Source organism: Rhipicephalus microplus, chromosome 2, assembly GCF_043290135.1.
Source record: "Rhipicephalus microplus isolate Deutch F79 chromosome 2, USDA_Rmic, whole genome shotgun sequence".
Lineage (NCBI taxonomy): Eukaryota > Metazoa > Arthropoda > Arachnida > Ixodida > Ixodidae > Rhipicephalus > Rhipicephalus microplus.
Window position 1 is genome coordinate 107628274 of NC_134701.1, and position 22553 is coordinate 107650826.

The window sequence follows — 22553 nt, forward strand, 5'->3', positions numbered from 1 at the left end:
GAAATAGAGGTAGCCAAGGACTACTGTAGCCTCGTCGTTTCCACCACTCACACTTTGACACAAGTACTTACCACCACTGTGCCCCCGTCTTTCGACGAACGCCTCGGAAAGCCTTTTACAACGCAGAAACGGGACGCTGCAATTTCACTTTCTCGACGCTCATTGACACCCGGGCCGGACGGAATTACGTACGCTGCACTTCGCCATCTTGATACAGAAGTACGACAGATCCTGTTATCTTACTACAACACCTCCTGGGAGTCAGGAAATGTTCTAGATAAGTGGAAGTGCAGCCGCATATTCGCACTGCTTAAACCAGGGAAGTGCCCTAAACAGCTTTCATCTTACCGGCCGATCACCTTAAGCAGCTGCATGGCAAAATCATGGAAAGGATGGTATTGTTGAAATTAGACTGGCTCTTAGAGAGCAATAATCGCTTTGCTGCTTTCATGAATGGCTTTAGGAGAGGCCAATCAGCCATTGACGGGGTCATCAACTTGGTCTCTGATGTTGAGCAGGAAAGATGTCGAGGCAGACTAGTGGCTGCTGTTTTTCTTGACATTAAAGGCGCCTATGACAATGTCTTACATTATGCTATCCTTGATGCGCTTGAGGATCTAGAAATCAGCGGAAATCTGTATGCATAGATCGTGAGCTACCATAGCGACCGTACCGTGTATATGTCAACAAGCGATAAAGATACACACCATTATAACATTCACCGTGGTGTTCCCCAAGGGAGTGTTCTCAGTCCAACACTTTTTAACATCACCTTGATTGGACTTGCTACTGAACTTCGTGACACGGTGAAGGTGAGCACAGATGCGGACGACATCTGCATCTGGGCTTCTGGAGCTACGCGCCCCCAACTGCGTGCTCGACTGCAACATGCAGTGACCCCCACAGCAAGGTATCTACGTCACCAGGATCTCGCACTGTGAACTGAAAAATGCGCAGGGCTTGCACTTACACGAAAACGAATGACAAGGTACCCACTAACTGTGAATGGAACAGGAATTCGTGCTGTTGCGCAACCCAAGTTCCTGGGTGTTATACTCGACCAGAATCTATCGTGGTCAAAACACGTCACAGCCTTGAAGTCAACGCTCAAGAGTTTTTTCCAAGTTCTTCGGGTCATGGCCGGAACAAGATGGGGCCCATCGGAGGCAGCTCTCCTGCAACTGTGCCAATCTTTATTCGTAGGGTACTTACGAATAAAGATTGCCTGCCCATGCTTTCAAGAATGAAGCCCAGTTGTGCAAGCACGCTAGAAAGCATCCAAGCTGAAGGGTTGCGCACATGTTTGGGCTTAACTCAATGCACATCAACCAAGGGAACTCTCGCCGAAGCTCGGGCTTGTCCAATCAAAGTATATGCCCTCAGCGAGCCTCTTTGAGTCCACCTTCGCCTGTTGACTCGACACAGGCAACATCCCTTATCAGCGCTCCCTGCCAGCCACCGAGACTACAGGTAATCAACGGCTATATCGCGGCTCGAGAACATCATACCGCCCAGATTCTCACCCCCACGTGTTCCTGAGACACCTCCGTGGCTCCTGCCCAGACCACTTGTCATACTTCAGATTCCTGGGATTATGAAAAAGTCCCTTGTATCATCGATCGGCCAAAAGCAACTTACACTGCTGCACATTTACACTACGTGCGACGGTGTGGCACACGTATATACTGATGGATCTACCTTGTCGCGTGCCTCCGCCGCAGCCTTTCTCATCCCGCAGATGAAGATATCTCGACGTTTCAAGATAGATCACAAGACCACATCAAGAGCCGCGGAACTTGTTGCTATTCGGGAGGCAATACGTTTCATGTCGACAGAACCCGCTCGTAAATGGACGATACTGTGCGATGCCAAAGCTGCTCTTCAAACCATCGATGACTTCATGAGACAAGGTCCATATCATACTTTATCGATTGAAATAGCAGAGCTTCTTGGCATTGCTACAAAAATGGACATTATGTAACATTTCAATGGATACCTGCTCATTGTGGCATAATGGGCAATGAAGATGCGGACGCTGAAGCTAAGACAGCTTTAAGTAGTGCCCGGGAAGAGTGCATCGCATTTTCTCGACAAGATACTAACATACTACTTCGACGCGTAATGCGCAACTCCATCTTAGAGCACTGGGAAAAACCAGGACGCCAGCACAAGCGGCTGCACAAATGGGACCTGGAACTGAAGTTCCGTATGTCTCACAAGTTAAAGAGAAGCATCTCATGCATTATCCACCGCATTCACCTCGGTGTGGCTTACACGCGACGTTACACCCACTTGATTGGCTGTAATGACACAGGTCCAAATTGTGGTCACTGTCGGTTGCCATAAACGCTCGAACATATATTTTGCGACTCTCCAGCATATGCAAGCGAACGTCAGCAACTGATATCTTCGATTGGCCGATATATTAGTCGGCCATTAACCGATAAGGTTGTGTTAGGTCCTTGGCCTGACGCCTGCAGCCCACATGTGGTTATACGAGCCGTCATCGCTTTCTTAGAAGCAACTGGACTGGATGCACATCTGTAGAGTTACCCAGCCTAATAAGAACATATCATCTCTCTACCTTACCATCGTCATTCATCACTCTTTCACTCCTCAGACACCCTTCCCCAGTGTAGAGTAGCAGGCCAGAACAAACTATAGCTCAGGTCGACCTTTCTACCTCTGTGTAAATAAATTCTCTCTCTTTCTCTCTCTTAATGGTTTCACCTTGTAAAGTTAGGGGGCCAAATTCGACTATAGCCCAGATGATGTCAATACACTTCTTTTAGGTGTACAATAGTTATAACCTCACATGTGAAACGGCTGCCTGGCCTATATTCTTCTATAGGGAAGACAGGTGTGCAGGTTGAAATGGTGTTTAGTCACAGCAAAACTCCGTAAAGAACGATCCACAATTTGCGCGTAGTGGCTGAAACCACCTTTACGCTCGCCCTTGATGTTTATAAGTCGTCTGTTTGACAGAATGTGGCGTGGCCGGGACCAAGCATTGCTTAAAAAAAGACTGAACAACAACAAAAAAAAACATACATGTAGCAGACAAAATAGATATCCGCTGGCCCACGCTGGGAAAATACTGTGTTTTCCTTTCAAATTTTTTTTTATTTATTGTTGTTCTTTGGCTACTTAGCCACCACTCAGCTGTTGCATAGGACGTACCCGTCCTCTGTCCTTCTGTTTGGACACACGTGTTATAGTTCTTTTCTTCACGCAACGATCAGTTTCATTGTATACGACTGTGCTCCACAGTTCTTCAATTTTCAAACTTTGGGAATAATGTTTTGGCTCCCCGCTCTCCATAGCTTTACCCCGTCATTGTGCAGTCACAGTCGTTCTGGTATTTGCACACGGTGACTTACTTTGAATGTGTTGTTTGCAACAAGAGTGCCTAGGTTGCACTTTTGTACTAGAATTTGTTTCTCGTATATTCTGATCTACGTTACTCTTTAAAGCATTCTTTTATTTTTTTTTCTTGGTTTTCTTGTTCTATATTTGCGTCCTCACTTTTTGATAATAGAATTCAGACGCCCATACATTTCAGGTCGCTATTCTTCAAAAGATTGCTGTATCTTAGTCATCGTGCTTTTGCAAAGCAAAGACCAAAAAAGTAGGAATGCTCACAATGGTTCGTACGTGAAACCGGCGTGGCGCCCCGCGGTATTCCTAAGTAGTGGTGTGGTTTTGACACCCAGAGAACCATTCATTTTGCCTCGCCACATGCTGAATGCGACGCAGTCCAGAATTTTTTTCGCAGTTGTATTTATTTTTTGCATGTTCCCGATGACATTGTCGCGATAACTTTTCACCTTTGAAGCCGCATGCATTGGTATAAAAGCGTATTTTACACTGCATTTCATCGCAAAGTCATCATTAAACGCCTTTGTTAGCTGCTATAAGAGGCGGATGACATTTTATTCCAGCAATAAAGAAAGAAAGCTTCGAAAGGCGGCTTTTATAAACGTGTACATTTACAAATAATTGATAAAAAGAAAGAAACAAAGCTTTGGAAGGCTGCTTATATAAGCGTTTGAATCTACAAATATTTAATGAAGAGTTAACGTGCGGCATAATGGAACGTGTGAATATAATGGAGCCTTTTCGGCTACACAAACCACTTTAGTGTGCACCAAGTTTATTTTTGCTGGAGCCATCTTGTACGAGTCATGCACATGAGGCTGCTACTGCGTCATTTATCAGCCCTGCATTGCTCACACTAGTTGTTTATCTGGATGCGCCACGAGGCGCTATTTGTAACGGCGAGAAACAGATTTTCGTTTCATCACACTGCCGAGCTTTTGTTCCGAACAGACACAAACCTAGAACCACACTCGTGCATCTGCATTAAAGCGAGACCAAGCCCAGCCACACAGATATTCAATGCGTTATGGCATGTTACAGGCACCCGGAGTTCGTGATAAGTTATGGTGGGCCATGCTGCAAATGTGCCACTGTTTTCCCGCCACCTTTACTTTCTTCTGTACGAGACTGCAGCATTCTTGTGCAGATGGTATACGGTGTGAAGTGGTCCGTTTCTATGAATGACTCTGTACATGAGCGGCCCTACGGTGTTCTCAATCATTTATGCGAAAAAGTAGAGGTATAGAGACATAATATTCCGCTATTTTAGCCAAGAGACAGAATTAAACGTTTATGCGGTGTTGTGCGGGAGAAGATAGGTGAGTGCGATACTTCGTCCACGGGCTTACAGTGGAGTTGACCGCCGTCATCGCTAGTTTCACGAGAGCCTCTTGGGCCGCATAAGCGGTGAACACCTTAAGCATTTGTGCTTGTCAAGCAAAGAATGTTGATAAAGATTGTTATTGTTTTGTGCCGTGTTTGCATACGTCGGTGAAATAAAGTTTGGATATGCCTACAGCTTGAGTACACACAGGTTTATAAGGCAACACAGGTTAGGACATACTGGGATCTGTTACACACAGCTGCCGCTTTGTTGTCAATTACATGGACATTCTTGTCAGAATTTGCCATCACCATTTGTCTCAACCATCATGCACTTACAGGGGACCTCTCAATTCGCCACGCGTGGCTTTAGCCCCTTAGCTACAAGCACACATGATCGCGACCGTAGTAACGTGCAGCTACTTATATAGACAGGCTGATATCGTGTGAATATCAGCGTGTTGTCATGCAGCTCAGCCAGTGAAAGGGCGCGAAGGGCGCACTCAACGGTTCCCTCACGTATTGTGCCCAACGATTCTAGTCTCACGGTGCACCGCGCGCCCGCTTCTCTCGTGATGGCGGAGAATTGTACTTTGAGGGCTGTAACCGGGACAATTGTGTTCTGGTCATAGGGCGCAAGAAGGTCACTTCGACTGCTCCAGGCTTTCCGTTTCCGAAAAGAACACGCATTTCAAACGCAGCGAAGTAACAAGTGTGGCACTAGGTCGCGCTTATTTTGTGTACACCTCTGCGTATAGGCCCTTTCACTGTTTGTGAGTTTAGAAAAAATTGGCAGCATATCCACGGAGTTAATGATGGAGAGTGGGGCGAAGCATTCGTCCGTTCGTTTGTTCTTGCTTTCGTCCATCCATTTGTCCGTCTGTGTGACTGTCCCAGCGTCTATTCGCCCACCCGTACTTGCGTCTGTTTGTGCGTCCGTCCCTGCGTTCACCCATGCATCCGCGCCTGCGTCCGTTCATGCATACATCCATGCATCTGTCTGTGAGTCCGTTCGTCCATCTATTCAACACTCCAAGTACCACCATCTCGCATCTTTTCATGATATATTCCCCATATAGAAGCATCGCCATCCAGCGGATATTCCAAGGAATAAACGAGAGGTGTCACACACACACTTTCTTACGGCTTGCGCTTCGTATCTACTTCCCACCTTTAACCACCTCAAGTTCATTCATGGTATATACTAGTTCATTGTATTTATGACACTGCGGCTCAACGCTCGCTAAACCTTTCTAAAACTAAGGAGGTTACACCAAGCGAGTGTAACGTAATAACCCTTTCTTGTCAGATAGTGCTTAATGTACATGCCAATGACTGCTAATGGGAATGGCAGCATGCGCGTTAACTTAAAGCCGAATACTCCTGTCTCTCAATCCCCATTATCAGCCACTGGCATGTACATTGAGCACTGTTTTTTATTGTTCAACAACGCACAGAAGAAATCTCTCACCAGCTCCAGCTTGGAAGTCAAAATGTTATACTTGTTACCTACTACAACGGCTACGAGGGATGAATGGGTGCCGCTATAAAAAGCTTCGTCCCTAAAAAGTGGGTAACGATTAAGAGTACTAGGTACTCTACTAGGGGGAGCGTAAAGCCAGCCTGTGAGGAGAGAAAATCACATGCATAAAGAATCAATAGTTGATTTTTTTTTTCGTTTACAAACACCAGCCTTTGAAAACATCTGCTTTTGTCCACCGCTATGCTTTATTACCATCGGTAGGTAAGAAAAGCGTTAAAAAACAGGGCCCACTGATTTTCTACACTTCCCTTTCCTTATTTGGCAAAATATATTTAAATATCTCTTATCTTTAGCTATATAAAACATTTAAGAGGTGGTGTTCAACATTACGCACGTAATTTTCACATGAAAAACTAATAAGAGACTTCTTTATCCTTGAAAAAATGTGAAAATGTCCTTTTAGTTTCAACTTTAGGTGCTGGTAAATGAGGTGACCGGACGTTCTGTTGGGGCACAACGCTTTCAATCTTGAAATCGCCTAAACGTTTCGTGCGTCCTTTGAGTTTGAACTGTGAACATGGTTAGCTCGCGCTCGTCTTGTGTGCGCTCTTTTTGTGCGTGCTTCCTTTTTGAGCCGCGCTCTGCAATTTTCAATCTCGTTGCCACTGTTTAAATTTGCATATGGTTCACTTACAAAAAGAAAGACTTAAACATCGCAAACGATATTTATTTTCAGTCGTTTTGGTTGATGGCTGGCTGCAAGTGCTTTTGAGCACAGACTTACTTGTGGAAGGAGGCGCTTTTTTTAGGGGGCGAAGTTCCTTAAAGGGGCACCCGTTCGTCCCTCGTAGTAGTGCATAACATGTCCTACGCTTTGACCTGCAAGGTGGTGCCGGTGGGAGCTTTCTCCTGTGCGTTTTTGAACAATAAAAAATTCGCAGCGTGCGCGTTAACTAAAAGCCGAATTCTCCGTTCTCTCATTTCCCATTAGTAGCCAATGGCATGTACATTGATCACTATCTGACAAGAAACGGTTGCTACGTTATACTCGCTGGGCGTAACCTCCTTAGTTTTAGAAGGTTTAGCGAGCGTTGGGCCGCCGTGCCAAGAACACAGTGAAGTAGTATATACCATGAACTCGAGGTGGTTAAATGTGGGAAGTAGACACGAAGCGCAAGCCGTAAAAAATTGTGCGTGTGCCACCTCTTGTTTAGCCTTCGAATGTCCGTTGTATGGCGGTGCTTCTATATGTGGAATATATAATGAAAAGATGTGAGATGGTGGTACTTGGAGTGTTGACTAAATGGACGAACGGACACACAGACTGACGCATGGACGGACGCACGGATGGCTGCGCGAACGGATGGACGCATGGACGAACGCAGGGGCGAATGCATGGACGAACGCAGAGATGGATGCACGGATGAACGTGCAGACGCACGAACAGACGCATGCACAGACGGTCACACAGACGGACGCATGCAAAGATGGAAGCAAGAACGAATAGACGAATGGATGCTTCGCCCCACCCTCCATCATTCATCGTTACGATATGCCGCCGTTTTTTCCTCAGTTTGACCTGGCACTGCAATTGTTGAAACACCACTTTTCGCTTGATATTTTTATTTGTTGCTATTGCTGTCATTGATTCCCCCTTGCGGCCAAACTATGGCTTCTTTCTCCGTTTGCTTTTAGGCGCACCTTGTAATCGGCCCCTTCAGTCATTACATAAAACGTACTGTCGATAAGTTATCCAGTTTTATTATTTTTGCAATTTGTGTTCGACGATGCGCTTCGATCCAGTGAAAGTTTTAGGCGCAGGGTCTAGCATGTGGCCATATCTTCACATCAATTATAGCCATAATAATATTGAATGTTTCAGGTGATACTTCCATCAGAAGTGTAAATGAATCTTCGTTTCGTGATGCATGTACAACTTGACAGACGGCTGGAAGAATTGCGGCACAAAATATCTGAACTTATTTTGCGTTGATGGTGAGATGTTGCCTGTAAAACTTGCTTCATGTATGAAAAAGTGCGTTCCTTAATATGTCTCTGTATTTAAGATATGTGAATCTATTCAAGCTAGCTGGACTCTAGCTAGCGACAATAAACTCTGGTAGGTCAATGGCTTTGTATGATTTTTAGATCGCTGGAAATACGCGAGAACAAAACTCCCGCAGGGGCGTCTGCGTAGCAGGAGTTTGGTGTGTAGTGACACCACGGACCCGAGCTAACGAGGGGTGTTGACCTCTCCCGCGCCTAGCCGTGCTGGCTGAGCCCGATCTGGGGAAAGAGGATCCTGGGGTAAACCGACGCCAAGTGATTGGTCCTTTAAGGCCTCCCGGCAGAGGCAACACACCCCTTCACATAAGCTTCACGTAAGCGCCACCCCTGGGCTGATCCATCCAGAGGAAATCGGCAGTCACCTTTTCCTATCTCTCTCCTACATCTTCGTCTTTCCGCCCCACATTTTGTCGGTCCTGTCTACACCTCTGTTCTATTTACTTCCTTGTTCTCTGGCGGCAAGGGTTAACCTTGTGGGGCTAACTACCCTGAGTTAAGCCATATTCGGTTATAGTCGTGGTATACAGCTGGCGTTGGCAGGTCTTGCACGTGAGACCCTGTCCCGTCCCCTCGTTTGGCTCCATGGTGGGTGGCTGCTACTACGGCTGAAGCACACACAAACTAGATACACTCCCCAGTCTTTTCACCTGATCGCCACTCTCAAAAAAGGATGCGCACTGATCTAACATCAAAATTTTTCACTAACAGCAAATGAACATTTTCAAGATTCCATGTGATTCATAGCGAGCACGCAGAAAGAACAGTGAGACATGTCTCCCTTTCAATGTATACAGAACCCTAACCAACACCTTAAGGCAAAGGTGTAAAATCAAGAAACTAGCTAAGGATGACCTTCTTTTGGAAGTACTGTACAAGCACTATTATAAGAACCTTTCAAAACTCACTGCCTTCGAAGACAATCTAGTGTCTATTACACCTCACCGATCACTGAATACTGTCTTAGGTGTCATTTCTGACGATGACCTCATATATGTAAGTGAAGATGAACTCCTGAATGGGCTGAAGGACCAAAACGTCACAAATGTATATGAAATAAAAATCACAAGAGAAAAAAGGAAATACAAACAAAGCACTTCGTTCTTACTTTCACATCAAGCATACTACCAGAAGTTTCAGTTGGGTTGGATACACCCAACAGAAACTACACCCATACATACAAAACCCCCGACGCTGCTTTAAATGCCAACAATACAGCCATGGCTCACAGAGCTGCAGAGACCAAAACACATGTGCTAAGTGTGACTCTCACGAAAACACTTCCGAAAATTGCGAAGTCCAACCACACCACTGTGTGAACTGAGAGGGTAGTCATCCTGCGCACTCCCGAGCTTACCCAATATGGAAACAAGAAAAGAAATAGCAGCTTATCCACGGAGTGAATGATGGAGAGTGGGTGAAGCATTCTTCTGTCTATTCGTTCTTGCTTCCGTCCGTCCATGCGTCCGTCTGTGTGACCGTCCATGCGTCCATCCACCCGTCCATGCGTGCATCTGTTCATGCGTCCGTACCTGCGTTCGTCCACGCATCCGCCCCTGCGTCCGTTCATGCGTCCATTCCTGCATCTGTCTGTGTGTCCGTTCATCCATCTATTGAACACTCCAAGCACCATCATCTCGCATCTTCTTATCATATATTCCTCATATAGAAGCACCGCCATCCAGCGGACATTCGAAGGACTAAACTAGAAGTGGCACACACACACTTTCTTACGACTTGCGCTTCGGGTCTACTTCCCACCTTTAACCACCTCGAGTTCATGGTATATAGTAGTTCATTGTATTTGTGACATTGCGGCTCAACGCTCGCTAAACCTTTCTAAAACTAAAGAGGTTACACCCAGTGAGTATAAAGTAGCAACCCTTTGTTGTCAGATAGTGCTCAATATTTATGCCAATGGCTGCTAATGGGCAATGAGAGACAGGAGCATTCGGCTCTTAGTTAACGCGCACGCTGCAATTTTTTTATTGTTGACAATGCACAGGAAAAATCTCCCACCGGTACCACCTTGGAGGTCAAAATGTAACGCTGGTTACACACTACCACTACGACTACGAGCGATGAACTGGTGTTATTAGGAGCTTCGCCCCTAAAAAGGATTGTTACTCTCAAAGTGAAGGAAAACATCAGCTTGAGAGAAACGCGGAAGCGTCTTTCGTTGACGGAAAGCAAACGCTACTCCGTTGTGCTGCAACACGGTGCGGCAACACAGTGGCCTTCAGCGCCTTCTCAGGGCACACCGAATGACGTCGGGGCTGGGCACGCAGCGCCCAAAGTGGACGCAGCTCCCGCTGCACCACTATCTCAATCTCAGGCTGTGCGAATCACTGGGTCAGCGAGCCTGAAGGCCTCTCTCCATGTGGAGGGGCTAAACGTGAAGAAATCCGTACAATCAGGGCGGACGTCCATCATGTCAGGCGATGCGATGGACAGAAGTCAGGGTAGTCCTGGACTGTCGACGCTGGAACGATGGCGGGACTCCTTGGATAAAAAAAAACGCAAGCCCAGGGCCTGATAACAAAACTTAGGTTGTACACTAACCGTTACATACAACATGGATGAGGAGGAGGAAGAAAGTTTAAGCGGAAAGACAGGGAGGTTAGCCAGTTCTTAGAATGGCTGGCTACCCTGTGCTGGAGAAAAGGGGTGAGAGGAATGAAAGATATAAAAAGAAATGTTGCGAAGAGAGGGAGAAATTACAAAAAAAATTGCGACAGAGGAAAGGCAACATTGAAGAGTATAAGACACTAAAGTCTGTCTCTGAGGCCAGTTGTCCGCAAAAAGCGCAGCAGAGCTTTCAAAGCCTTCTGGGCTGAGGATGGCTTTTATACACTGGAACTGCAGGAGACTCCAACATAATTTAAACGACATAAAGGACATACTAGCCACTTTTTCAACAGTAGGCTTGTGTTTACAAGAAACAAATGTAATTCCTTGAAAAACATCTTGAAAAGCTACAGTGTATTCCGGCACGACCGAGAGCAGGCAAGTAGGCTCTCAGGTGGTGTTGCAATTATAGTCAAGAGTGGAGTGCCAGCGCGAGAACACAAACATAGAACCAGAATAGAAGCCGTGGCGGCCACCATACACACATTTAAAACGATTACATCGTGCAGCGCATACTTGGAGCCACATCTTAAAATATCCATTTCTGATTTAGAACACCCTATAGAACAGCTGCCAGAGCCATTCTTGGAGGTCGGAGATTTTAATGCACACTCCGTTTTTTTCGGGGTAGTGAAAAAACTGACATTAGAAGCCAAATGATTGAAATTGTTTTATTGAGCAATAACATATGCCTACTTGATAGAGGAAAATTAACCTACTGCTCTTCTAGCCCAAGAAAATTGACCTGCATAGACTTTCATTTTGTTCACTCTCTGTTTTTATGAATCTTAAGTGGATGCCCTAAATGACCCATGCGGAAGCGATCATCTGCCCATACTAATCAGCCAAACAACATCACCTCAAATCAATAAATAAAAACCACGTTGTTGGAAGCTGCATTTCGCTGACTGGGCCCTCTTCGAAGAAAAGGCTTGCCTAGAAAAACTTGCGACAGAAGCCCTCAACATAGAGGAACGAAATAAATGTATTACAAACTGCATCGTAACAGCTTCCCGGCTATCTATCCCTCAGACATCTTGACTCGCAAAAGAAAATCGAAAAACATGGTAAACTTACGAGTGAAAAGAAGCTAAAAAGGAGCAAAATAAGATTTGGGGGACCTTTTGCAGGTACACAATACCGGAAAACTTTGTAAGTTCTAAATAAGCCAGAGCCAAGGCCAGATACATTCGTCGCAACACTGAAAAAGCATCGTAGCAAAAGCACATCTCTTCCGTGAACAACACCACCGCGTCAAAAGATGTGTGGGAACGGGACTGGAAGATAGACGGCAAGTTTTCTCGGTTCGCTGTACCATTGCTGACGCCTCCTGGCGTAGAGACAAGTATTGAGTAACAGGCAAATATTTTAGGTGAATTCTTCTGTCCTGTTTCCAGCTCGTCACGTTGTACACAATCATTTCTGAAACAGAAACACGCAGCCGAAAAGCAAAGTTTCCAACAAGTGAAAACACAAACGAATCATACAACGGCTTAATTACTTATCAAGAAATACGCACAGTACTGACTGCAGGCAAGCCAACTGCACCAGAACCGGACGAGATACACTTTGAAATGTTAGCTCATCTCTCCGAACGCGCCGTAGAAATACATTTACCATTGTTCAACCAAGTTTTGATATACAGAAAATTACCTGAAGCCTTCCATTTTTGAAACCAGGAGAGGCACCAACCAGTGCTAGTAGCTACAGACCCATAGCTTTAACCAGCTGTCTCGCAAAGTCCTTCGAAAGTGTTGTTAATATTAGGCTGCCATTCGTATCAGAATCACGCAAACTCCTCGATATTTATTAGTGCGGTTTTAAGAAATCGTGCTGCACAACCGACCACCTTGTACGACTTGAACACACCGTCCGTGAAACCTTTGTACACAAACAAATTTGTCTGGCCGCCTTTTAAATGCGAAGCATTGATTAGTGAACTTTGGTGACATTGAGCGTTTCTATCTATCTATCTATCTATCTATCTATCTATCTATCTATCTGTCTATCTATCTATCTATCTATCTATCTATCTATCTATCTATCTATCTATCCGCTTACAACTTTTAGCTCTCGTGGCCGTTTCATTATTGGTATCGATACCAAACTTGGTAAGGCATAACGTGTCTATATTACAAGGGTAAGTGACTAGTCATAACTTGAAAATTATGACATTTATGTCAAAAAATGTCATGATTTATATTTCATGGTCTTGCTGCTCTCGTGGTGGTTTCGTTCACAAGACATGTTGCAAAACTGGTTTGGTATGACTTGGCTGCATGGCGAACGCAAGCGGCAGACCTTAACGCAAAAATCATGACATGCTTTTCATGTAAGTCATGAGTCAAGACTACACGCCACGCCTTCGGTGCGCTCGCGGTCGTTCCGCTAGCTTTACGTATACCGAAATTGGTATTACGAGACGTGAATTCATGACGAAGGCATATGACTGGTGCAAACATGATAGTAATGAGATGCGTGTCATGTTAGGACATGACTACATGCCACGCTCATGATGCGCTCGCGGTCGTTTCGCTAGCTTCACGTATACCAAACTTGGTATTACCTGACGCAAGTGGATGACGAAGGTATGTGACTGGTGCAAGTATGATAATCATGAGATGCGTGTCATCTAAGAACATGACTACATTTCACACTCAAGGCATCAATACACTTCGACGGGACGTGGTGCGCGTGCGCGCCGTTGTTTATTTCGTCCTGTCACGAGGGAGAGGCCACGCTAGGCGCCAATCTGCCTGCCTCATACTCGCAGGTGCGCGTCGCACTGCGTTTCTAAGACACCTGCGCGTTTGAGCACTGCCCGCGTCCCTCCTTTACCGAGAGTGGCAGAAGTCGCACTTAGCGCCAGTGGCCGCGGGGCCACGCTGACGGACGCGGGTCGCGCCTGGCGTCAGACTATAGAGTTCTCGCGTTTCACCAGCGCAGCGTCGCTGTGCTTAGACTGCGCGTGCATCAACGTTGCGTCGGAGTGTATTGGCACATAATGATGCGCTTGGGGCCATTTCGGTAGCTTCACATAAACCAAATTTCGAATCAGGTGTCGTGATAACATCACGAAGGTTAATGACACGTTCAAACATGATAATCCTGACAAGGAAGTCATGAACGGCATAATTTACATCCGCTTCGTAATGTTGTGCTCAATTTAAAGTGGTATATCAACCTGACACTTTCGTGCTTCGCATATCACAGATTCCCATTGTACGTGGAATTTTTTATAGTTTTTCATTTACAAAGGGCATACGACACCACCTGGAGGTTCGGAATCCTCCAGGATCTGGCTGAACTAGGAATCCGCGGAAGGATGTTGAACTGCCTCAACGACTTCCTATTGAACCGTTTATTCTAGTCGCGTATAGGTTCAACACTATCGAAAAGTTTCACTCAAGAAAATGAAGTGCCCCAAGGGTGCATTCTAGGCACAGCCCTATTTGTCATAAATATGAACTCGATCAGAAGTAATACCCAAGTTCATCATGTACTCACTCTACGTCGACGACCTCCAAATAACTGGCACATCCTGCAGCATATCTACATGTAAAATACAAGTGCAGTTAGCGAATAACAAAATAACAACATGGGCATACAGTAATAGTTCCCGCTTTTCTGCACAAAAAACCGTGGCCATTCTCTTCTCTCTCAAACGAGGCATACAGACAGACCCTACATTACACTTAAATCAAACCGAACTACCAGTAAAAAAAAAACAAGTTCTTGGACATAGTATTTGATAAGAAACTTACACTCCTTCCACACACAAAAACGTTGAAGAAAAAAGCATCCCGATCTCTGAACGTACTGGAGGTCCTGTCACGAAAACGCTGGGGTTCAAATAGGACAGGTCTACAACAAATTTAGTGCTCTGGTATACGATCCTGCCTAGATTATGGTAGTATTGCGTATAGATCAGCGAGAAAATTGTATCTGAAACAGCTGGCTCCAGCTGACACAATCAAGGTCTGCGCCTCAAAACCGGTGCATTTAGGACGTAACCTATAAAAAGTCTGTATGTAAAGGCAAATGAACCACCACTGGAAGACAGAATAATCATGCTCACATGCTCATAAGTTCTAAAGATTCGATTAATGGCCAACTGCCTTTGTCACCCTATAGTTACTCAATGGCCACCCAGAACACTATTTATTAACAAACCCTAAGCAATTAGGCCGCTGCTTCTCAGATTTGAAGAGAAGTGCCAAGATTTAAATATAAAGGACACGTTGCCGATGATTGCTCAGAGACCCAATGCACTCCCACCTTGGTACTGCCTCCCCTCTGTGTGCGTCTTCACGCTGACTGAATTTAGAAAAAAGGAAACCTTGCGCGAGCTTATACTGCAAAAATTCCTAGCACTTCAGGCAAAATATGCGAGACACAACATTTTACACAGGTGGTTCCAAATCGACACGATATGTTGGAAATGCGGTTATACAGAATTATTGGAAACATACAGTTCGGCTTCCGCAAAGCACATCCGTATTTACCGCAGAATGCTACGCTGTCTCAATAGCGGGGACAGAATCAAAAAAGAAAACATCGAGAAAAGTATATTACACACAGACTTATTAGGTGTACAAAGAGCCCTTTATTCGAGAAACGCGTGTGTACCAGTGTAGATGACATCCCACACAACATAATAATTGTTATAGAACAGGGACACAACATAGAGCTTTGCTGGGTACCGAGCCACGTCGGAATCTGTGGAAACGAAAAGGCAGATGAATGTGCAGCAAAAGCACAGCGTGGAGAAATAAAGAACGTCAGCATTCCCTACAAAGATGTTATAAAATCAGTACACCGCAAACACAGAATTGCATGGCAAACAAGATGGCATTCAGAAACAGAAAACAAGCTTCACCTAGTGAAACCCACCTTAGAAGAATGGAAGTCCTGCTCACACCAGGAACGGTTCATAGGAGTAGTTTATGTCGTTTACGCATGGACACACGCACCTCACTCATATTAACTTACTAGCAAAAGAGGACAAACCTATGGGTCCGAAATTTGGAGGTGAGGTATCAGTAAATAATATTTTACTGTCATCCACTAAATTGGAGTGATTACGGAAAAACATTTTATCGTATTTTACAACGAACATATATACCTCTTCATCTGGCGCTGCTTATAAGTGAAAACTCGCTTGTTGATAACTCGGAAGTTTTTAGCTTCCTAAAAGAAGCAGGATTTTTAGACAAACTCTAAACTTTTACCCTGCATCATCTAAATACACAAAAAACACCTCGTAGGGCTTCCCACTTTTGAGAAGACGATCGAGGTTTTTTGGACCTGGTTGGTATCCTCAAGGGCCTTGCCTTGGCAAGGACTCGACGAGGCATCCCAACATTTTAAGGGAATCATACGATGCGTTTGGTGCATGATGGCTTAAGCTGCCTATGCGCCATAAAAAACCAAACCAAACCAAACCAAACCAAACCAAGTGAACAAAACGTCTGGTACTTGACTGTGTACGCTGTCTCTGATGGTGTAATGACTGTAAATAACCACTTTATAATGCCACTCAAGCTTGTAAGTCGGGTAACGCCTACGTCTTTTTTGTTTTATTCTTTCACTAGCATGGCACAATGAAAATAGTGCACGAAAGCAAAGTAAGCAGCTAAGAAGAACGCGATGAGCACACACGGTGATATCTACTCTTTACCTCCAACAGCAGCGGAAGTGATAAGCAGCTTGCATTTGTATTTATCTGTCACTAATGGAATCCAGCCCCCATCTGTTCCCCTTTTGCAACATATGTTTGGTTGGGCGATACGAGATAATCATTTTATCGTTTTGCTTTCTCGATGCTCCCCGTTGCTTAGTGGGCTGAATCCTAAATAATGAGGTGATTCTGTGCATCAGCGCGAGCATTAGCCGTAATGCAACGTTTCTCTCATCTGCTCTCAGCACTGATCGTTTTTTATATACGTAGGGTGTGAACGTCACCCTAGCTGCAGTTTTATTACTCGTCACGCTAACGAACACCGCCTGAGTGAATGATCTTTCACTCACAAAGGCTCCCTGATATTTTGACTGCCGATAAAATTACATTAGCTCTTCCCAGGGTTCCTCTCTGAAGGAGACCGGCTATGTCATTTCACTGTTTAAATCAGGAGATCAGATCTCGGCTTTAAATGTTGCAGCGAGTTCGTACGGAATCCAGATGCGCTCCTTCCGTAAATCTCCTTTGTAATCAGCGCCAAAAAAGTGTGATTGGTAAGGTGTTTCTTAAACATTTCTACAAAAGAAAATCTAGTTTTTTAAAGGCGCATAGTAATTTGTTGAAAAAACTTAAATAGTCGTGCTAGTAACAAAAGACTCTTGTCCAAAAAAAGGAACGATAGTGTAACACATTTTTTGGTGAAACAACTTCACTTGTAAAACTCACAAAAACTTATTACAAGATTTATATTAACGAAACGCTTGCCAAATTGATGAGAAAGGACCACACATGTCAATATTCGGGACAATTTTTATCATTTGAAGTGTTTAGCTATCCTCAAGTGCCAATAAATGTTCTTGGTATTCGGGTTGCTAATGTATTTAGTGCGGGTGGAGCTTCTACGGTGGCTAAAGTTCTATTTCCCACATGGGTTCTTTCTGATTCCGCCAGCGCAGACATGTCACCAACACTGGAGGAGACTTTCGGATCGGTGACCGTGAAACGAGGGGAGGCTGTGTCGCTTCGTTGCCGTGCCCGTGGCAGCCCGACGCCCGAGATCAGCTGGGCAATCGATGGCGATTTTCTCTATCCATCTCAAAGACTCAGGATCACCGCCGAGCGCTCTGCTTCTGATGTGCAGTCTGTGCTGAACATCTCAGACGCCAGACTTGAGGACAGTGGGGAGTACAGCTGCGTTGCACGAAATGACATCGCCACCGACGCTCATTCAGCCAGAGTGGACGTCGAAGGAGCGCCCTTTGTGCGACCACTCCGCAACGTCACTGTGGTATCAGGAACCCTGCTGACACTACGGTGCCCGTACGGCGGTTATCCCATAGAGTCCCTGGTGTGGCGGAAAGGTGAACAGTGTGAAGCTTAGGCTTGTATCTGTGGTATAAACCCAGTGAATGTTTGACCGATGGGACGGAAGGGAAAAAAATACTTTGGTTAACTGGGCATCATATTCCATGAGAGGCATCATGTGTCTTCCGGAAGCGGTTTTCGCGAGCGCCTTCTAGGTGTGCGCTTCCGCAGCATAACAGACTAACCATTCGGCGTCATACAAAACAGTGGTCTTCCGGCATTCATCTTTTACGCAATTACACAACAAAGTGCACCGCTTGCTCTAGAGGTGTTAGAATGAAACACGCCGGGACTAGGAAGGCGTGCTAGCGAGTCTGCTCGCGCTTGTTCACTCCGGCCTTAACTGGAACTATCAGCAGAGCTTGTTTCGACCAAAGTTTGGCCGGTGGGCTAATTGTAAGCTTTGCTGGAGGTAATACCTTTTTTGCTTAACGTACTGAGTACAACTACCTATGTCACGTGACTACCCATTGCGTGATGATGTCATTTTGTCATGTGACTGTTATTACGTAAATTTTACAAGGCGTAAATTTTACAGTGCTACGAATCATGGTTGTGTGAGTTCAGGTAATTGTTGACTCCTTCATTGTAGTTTTTGTATTCAACACCAAAACAATCGACGCACTTGTGTAGTGTTGTGAGAGCGAAGCAAGCGTTAAAAAAACGAACGAATCGCTTACTGCTTCATGATGTTGAAACTTGCACTTCGTACTACCCAGCACAACAAAATGCTTTGGAGAAATTACAGCATTAAAAAAAAGTTACTTCGAAGATCGTAAGAACCATCTGATCCCCGCTGAATTCAAAAAGTGACATAACAGTTGCAAATTTAAACGCAAATAGCGCTTTTTGGCAACGAAAGAAAGCGGTTGCGGCCGCTGGACTTTTTGAGACGATGAGTAAACGCGGTGACGTCAACCTCAGCATGCCGCGTTATCTGCAAACATCTGCACTGCTGAAGTCATGGCCTCCTCATTTACTTGGGCCAACGGCATCTCATTAAGTGTGATGGAGGCCTTGCTTGAAGATACGAGATAGCATTGCCCGCGTAACATGGACCGCATTTCTCTAGCCGCTTACGCAGTCGACTAGACGGAGGGTGTTGGGCTTGGCTTCGCCGTCTTTTCCGATCCACGCTGACCACGTCACGACATATTGCACTCGGCAAAAACGTGATATCCATGCACTTCCCTTTGCTTGATTTTATGGGAGAGATAGGTTAGCCACCTTTCGTACCCAGTTATTTAGCGGGAATCCATAGATAGTTATACTCAAGGTGGTGTATTCACTTAGACAGTGGCGGGAAGGAATGCGGATGCGACGCATTCGCTAGTACAGTGTTTTCGAACTCCTCCCTTTATCTTTCTTTCTCTCTCTCACTCCCTTTCTCTCTCTCTTTATATAAATATATATATAAATATATATATATATATATATATATATATATATATATATATATATATATTCAGCTACTTGCTCGATACTCTAAATGTAATCGAAAACAGCGCACTAGCATTTGGCGTAGCTACGCGCAGTGCTCATTCAAACTATACCTGATTGACTTCTCTACGCATTGTCTTAATTCTCTTCGTTTATGCTCTGTGTTTGCAGCGGGGATGGTGCTTCCAGTGAACTATCGGCAATCTGTGGACAACAGAGGGCGCCTTCTTGTACAACAGGCGCTTAAGTTTGCCGACGAAGGCGAATACACCTGCGCCATCACGGGACGTTCACAACTCGTTGCCAGTGGTTCGACCTACGTCTCAGTGGTCGGTAAGTTTACATTAAAAATGAGTTATGTAAATCGATTCCAAAAATGATTTAAACAAGCTAAGTCACTGTCCCAAAGTTTGTTCAGAAGAAAAAGCGCCATCGCTCCTCATTACTCTAACATTGTGTTCAAGTATAGGTGGATTTAAATTTCATATGAGATTCGTTGCACGCAGATGCGTTTATGCATACAGGAAGGTTATTACTGTATTTTCGTCTTCCCGATTATATGGTTGTCGGGGCTTGGCGATGGAGTAACGTGGTATTTCTATAGTGTAGTAAAGAATGTAATTGCGCTCTGAACGCCATTGATGTGAATCCTGAGATACTGTCGGTTTCTTGTTATATAACACTTTGAAAGCCACGCCTTTTTGACGAGATTTCCACACTTTGGGAACAGTGAACCAGCTTCATTCAAATATATACTTTTATATGCCGTATTTGCACGATTACTGTGTGCTTTCGGTCATAACGCCTAATTTTTTGATGGTAGAGTAATTAAAAATATTTGCTAATGATTTCGCTTTCGAGCTCAGTTGTAACGGGCGCATACAACCGAGGACTCGACATAGCAGAAAAGTGGGGCTTAGAATCCCCCAAATATTTTTTTAAGTTAAAAGAAGTAAAAACAAGCTGCGTATCTTCACAATTACATAGACTTCATTTTATGCATCAAAGGGTAAAAAAATATGTGTGCCATTACATGAAACATAACTGCTGATGGTATGGCCGTGGCCTTAATGATATATGGTGCATGTAGAACTGGCGGCATGCGTGGCATTCATCAGCGTTTATGAGACGCAGACAAATGCCTAGCTCGTACACCTGTACATCCATGATTGCTAACTTATACAGCTAATCTTCGGACTCGACATGACTTCCGCAAGCTATATTGTGCTATCTGAGCTCTGTGCCTCCCTGAATAACGTCATCATGAAGGGCGGAGTGACATGGCCAACTTCGAGGCACTATGTTTACTCTCTATCACGCTGCTATCACGTTTGTCATTTAGTATACCTGTGCGTTTTTGTGTTAGGAACACGAAATGCGAAACGTTCAACCTTTATATTCGTGATGGCTGCGCCCTTATTTATTTACCAATTGGGCTGGCTGCTGTCATGATTCTTCGCGCATCTTGTTTGCACAGCGGATCCATTTCACAGCGAAGGCGCAACCTATCAGCGGTTTCCGAGACTGAACTTACAACAGCAGAAAACTTATTCGGCTGCATTGAAGTAGTGCCCAAGCACACATGTGCGAGGAAGACACGGGGGAAGATATCGATTTTTCTACAGCCAAAGCTGTTATGAGAGCAGAAAATGGGCGGCGCGCAGCATAGTTGTCCGTCGCTATCGCTGTTGGCGTCCGTAACCAATGTCGCACGAAATAAGGGGGAAAAAGAAGCCAAGTAAATGGAACTTACCAATGAAACAACAAAATTCGTACTCGGGTCACCTGCGTTCCAGCCCAGCTTTCTACGACTGAGCCCCGTTGGTGGTTCAAACTTTGCAAAGTGACCCTACGCAGCTTTGTTACCAGGAAAAAAATCTCGTTATAATGAGTAATAAATTATTTTAGAACGGCAAAGAAAACACGAGGCGTCATACAATGTGAATGGGGTAGCGAGTGGGTCATCGAATACGCTATTCCATTACAAAAGTGTCAGCTGTATTTATTCATCCTCGTCAGCCACAGCATCAAGAAATTGCACAAAATTTATTGCTTGTATAGCGGGCAGCACGGTTTTGCAAATAATAACGAAGAATTACATAAATATTGCTTGCCTACTACATTACAATAATGATGAAAGATTGAGTAGTGGGTACCCTGCAAGTTTTTTTGTAGCAGTCACTAAAGAATATTTTGAAAGGGCTTCAGAAAGGCCCTCTTCCAGCTTTCGCTGTGACTGTGCTGCGTGTTGCGCACAAGCATGCCTTTTTTTTTCAAGTGCCTTATATGTACAGCTGATTGAAGTCATACTTATATAGAGAGCCACTAATACGCAATTTAAAGGTTGGAATGAAGGGTCTCAATAAAATAAACGCATCTTGAACTGAGTAGCTTTAACTGAAGTAGGTTCCGTAGGCGATTGAGGAGAGCAATAATTATTTTCACATATCTTGTTCTTTCTTATCATCAATTCAGAAAGTAAACATATATATATATATATATATATATATATATATATATATATATATATATATATGTATGTATATATTTGTGTGAATTATCGTTATACAAATATCTGCTAACTTGGTTCGGAGCTCATCGCAAGTCTTATCACGATAGTCTCATTATGTGCGCCATTTAATGACGATGAAACACTCTACTCGTCTTAACGGCCCCACAGGTCAAGTAACAAAGGAAAGTGAGACTTTGAAATGCGAAGCATTTATTAACAAATTGCAGGTACTTTCATCGTTTATATCGACGTATGTATTTATTTATCTGGCCGCCTACGTCTAGGTGCTCTCGTGGTCACCTCTAACGTGGTGCAGACAGAAACTAGTACGGGATGGTAAGAGAGTTTGAGAAATATGACTGTCTGATTATGAAATAAAGAATGTGAAAGTGCTTTCGCATATATCGTCAGGCCCTTTCCCATAGGCAGGTGTGGTATGTACCCGTATACTACTGTTCACGGTGTGCGAGTATGTGCCGCAAGTGTTAACAGTTTATATCTACTCCTGGACAGTGAGAGCATACATTAGTATATTAATCGTGAGAACTTCAACAGAAACTGACATCCGCAGCATGCACCCGACTTATGCAAGAATACTGTCCGGAATCTAACGCAAGACTTTTTGCGTGGCAATGAGGTACTCTACCACAGAGCCGTGCCTGCTCTTGAAACTGCTCTGA

At 44.5% G+C, this 22553-nt stretch overlaps 1 protein-coding gene across 1 annotated transcript in view; it reads left to right on the top strand.

The window, feature by feature from the left end:
* The window catches only part of LOC142790829 (cell adhesion molecule Dscam1-like), a 148691-nt gene that overhangs the window by 73104 nt on the left and 53034 nt on the right, over positions 1-22553 (top strand). Inside the window, exons 7-8 of the mRNA XM_075885357.1 lie at positions 17513-17917; positions 19533-19694. Of these exons, the coding sequence (XP_075741472.1) occupies positions 17513-17917; positions 19533-19694 (567 nt within the window). The remainder of the gene's footprint in view (positions 1-17512; positions 17918-19532; positions 19695-22553) is intronic.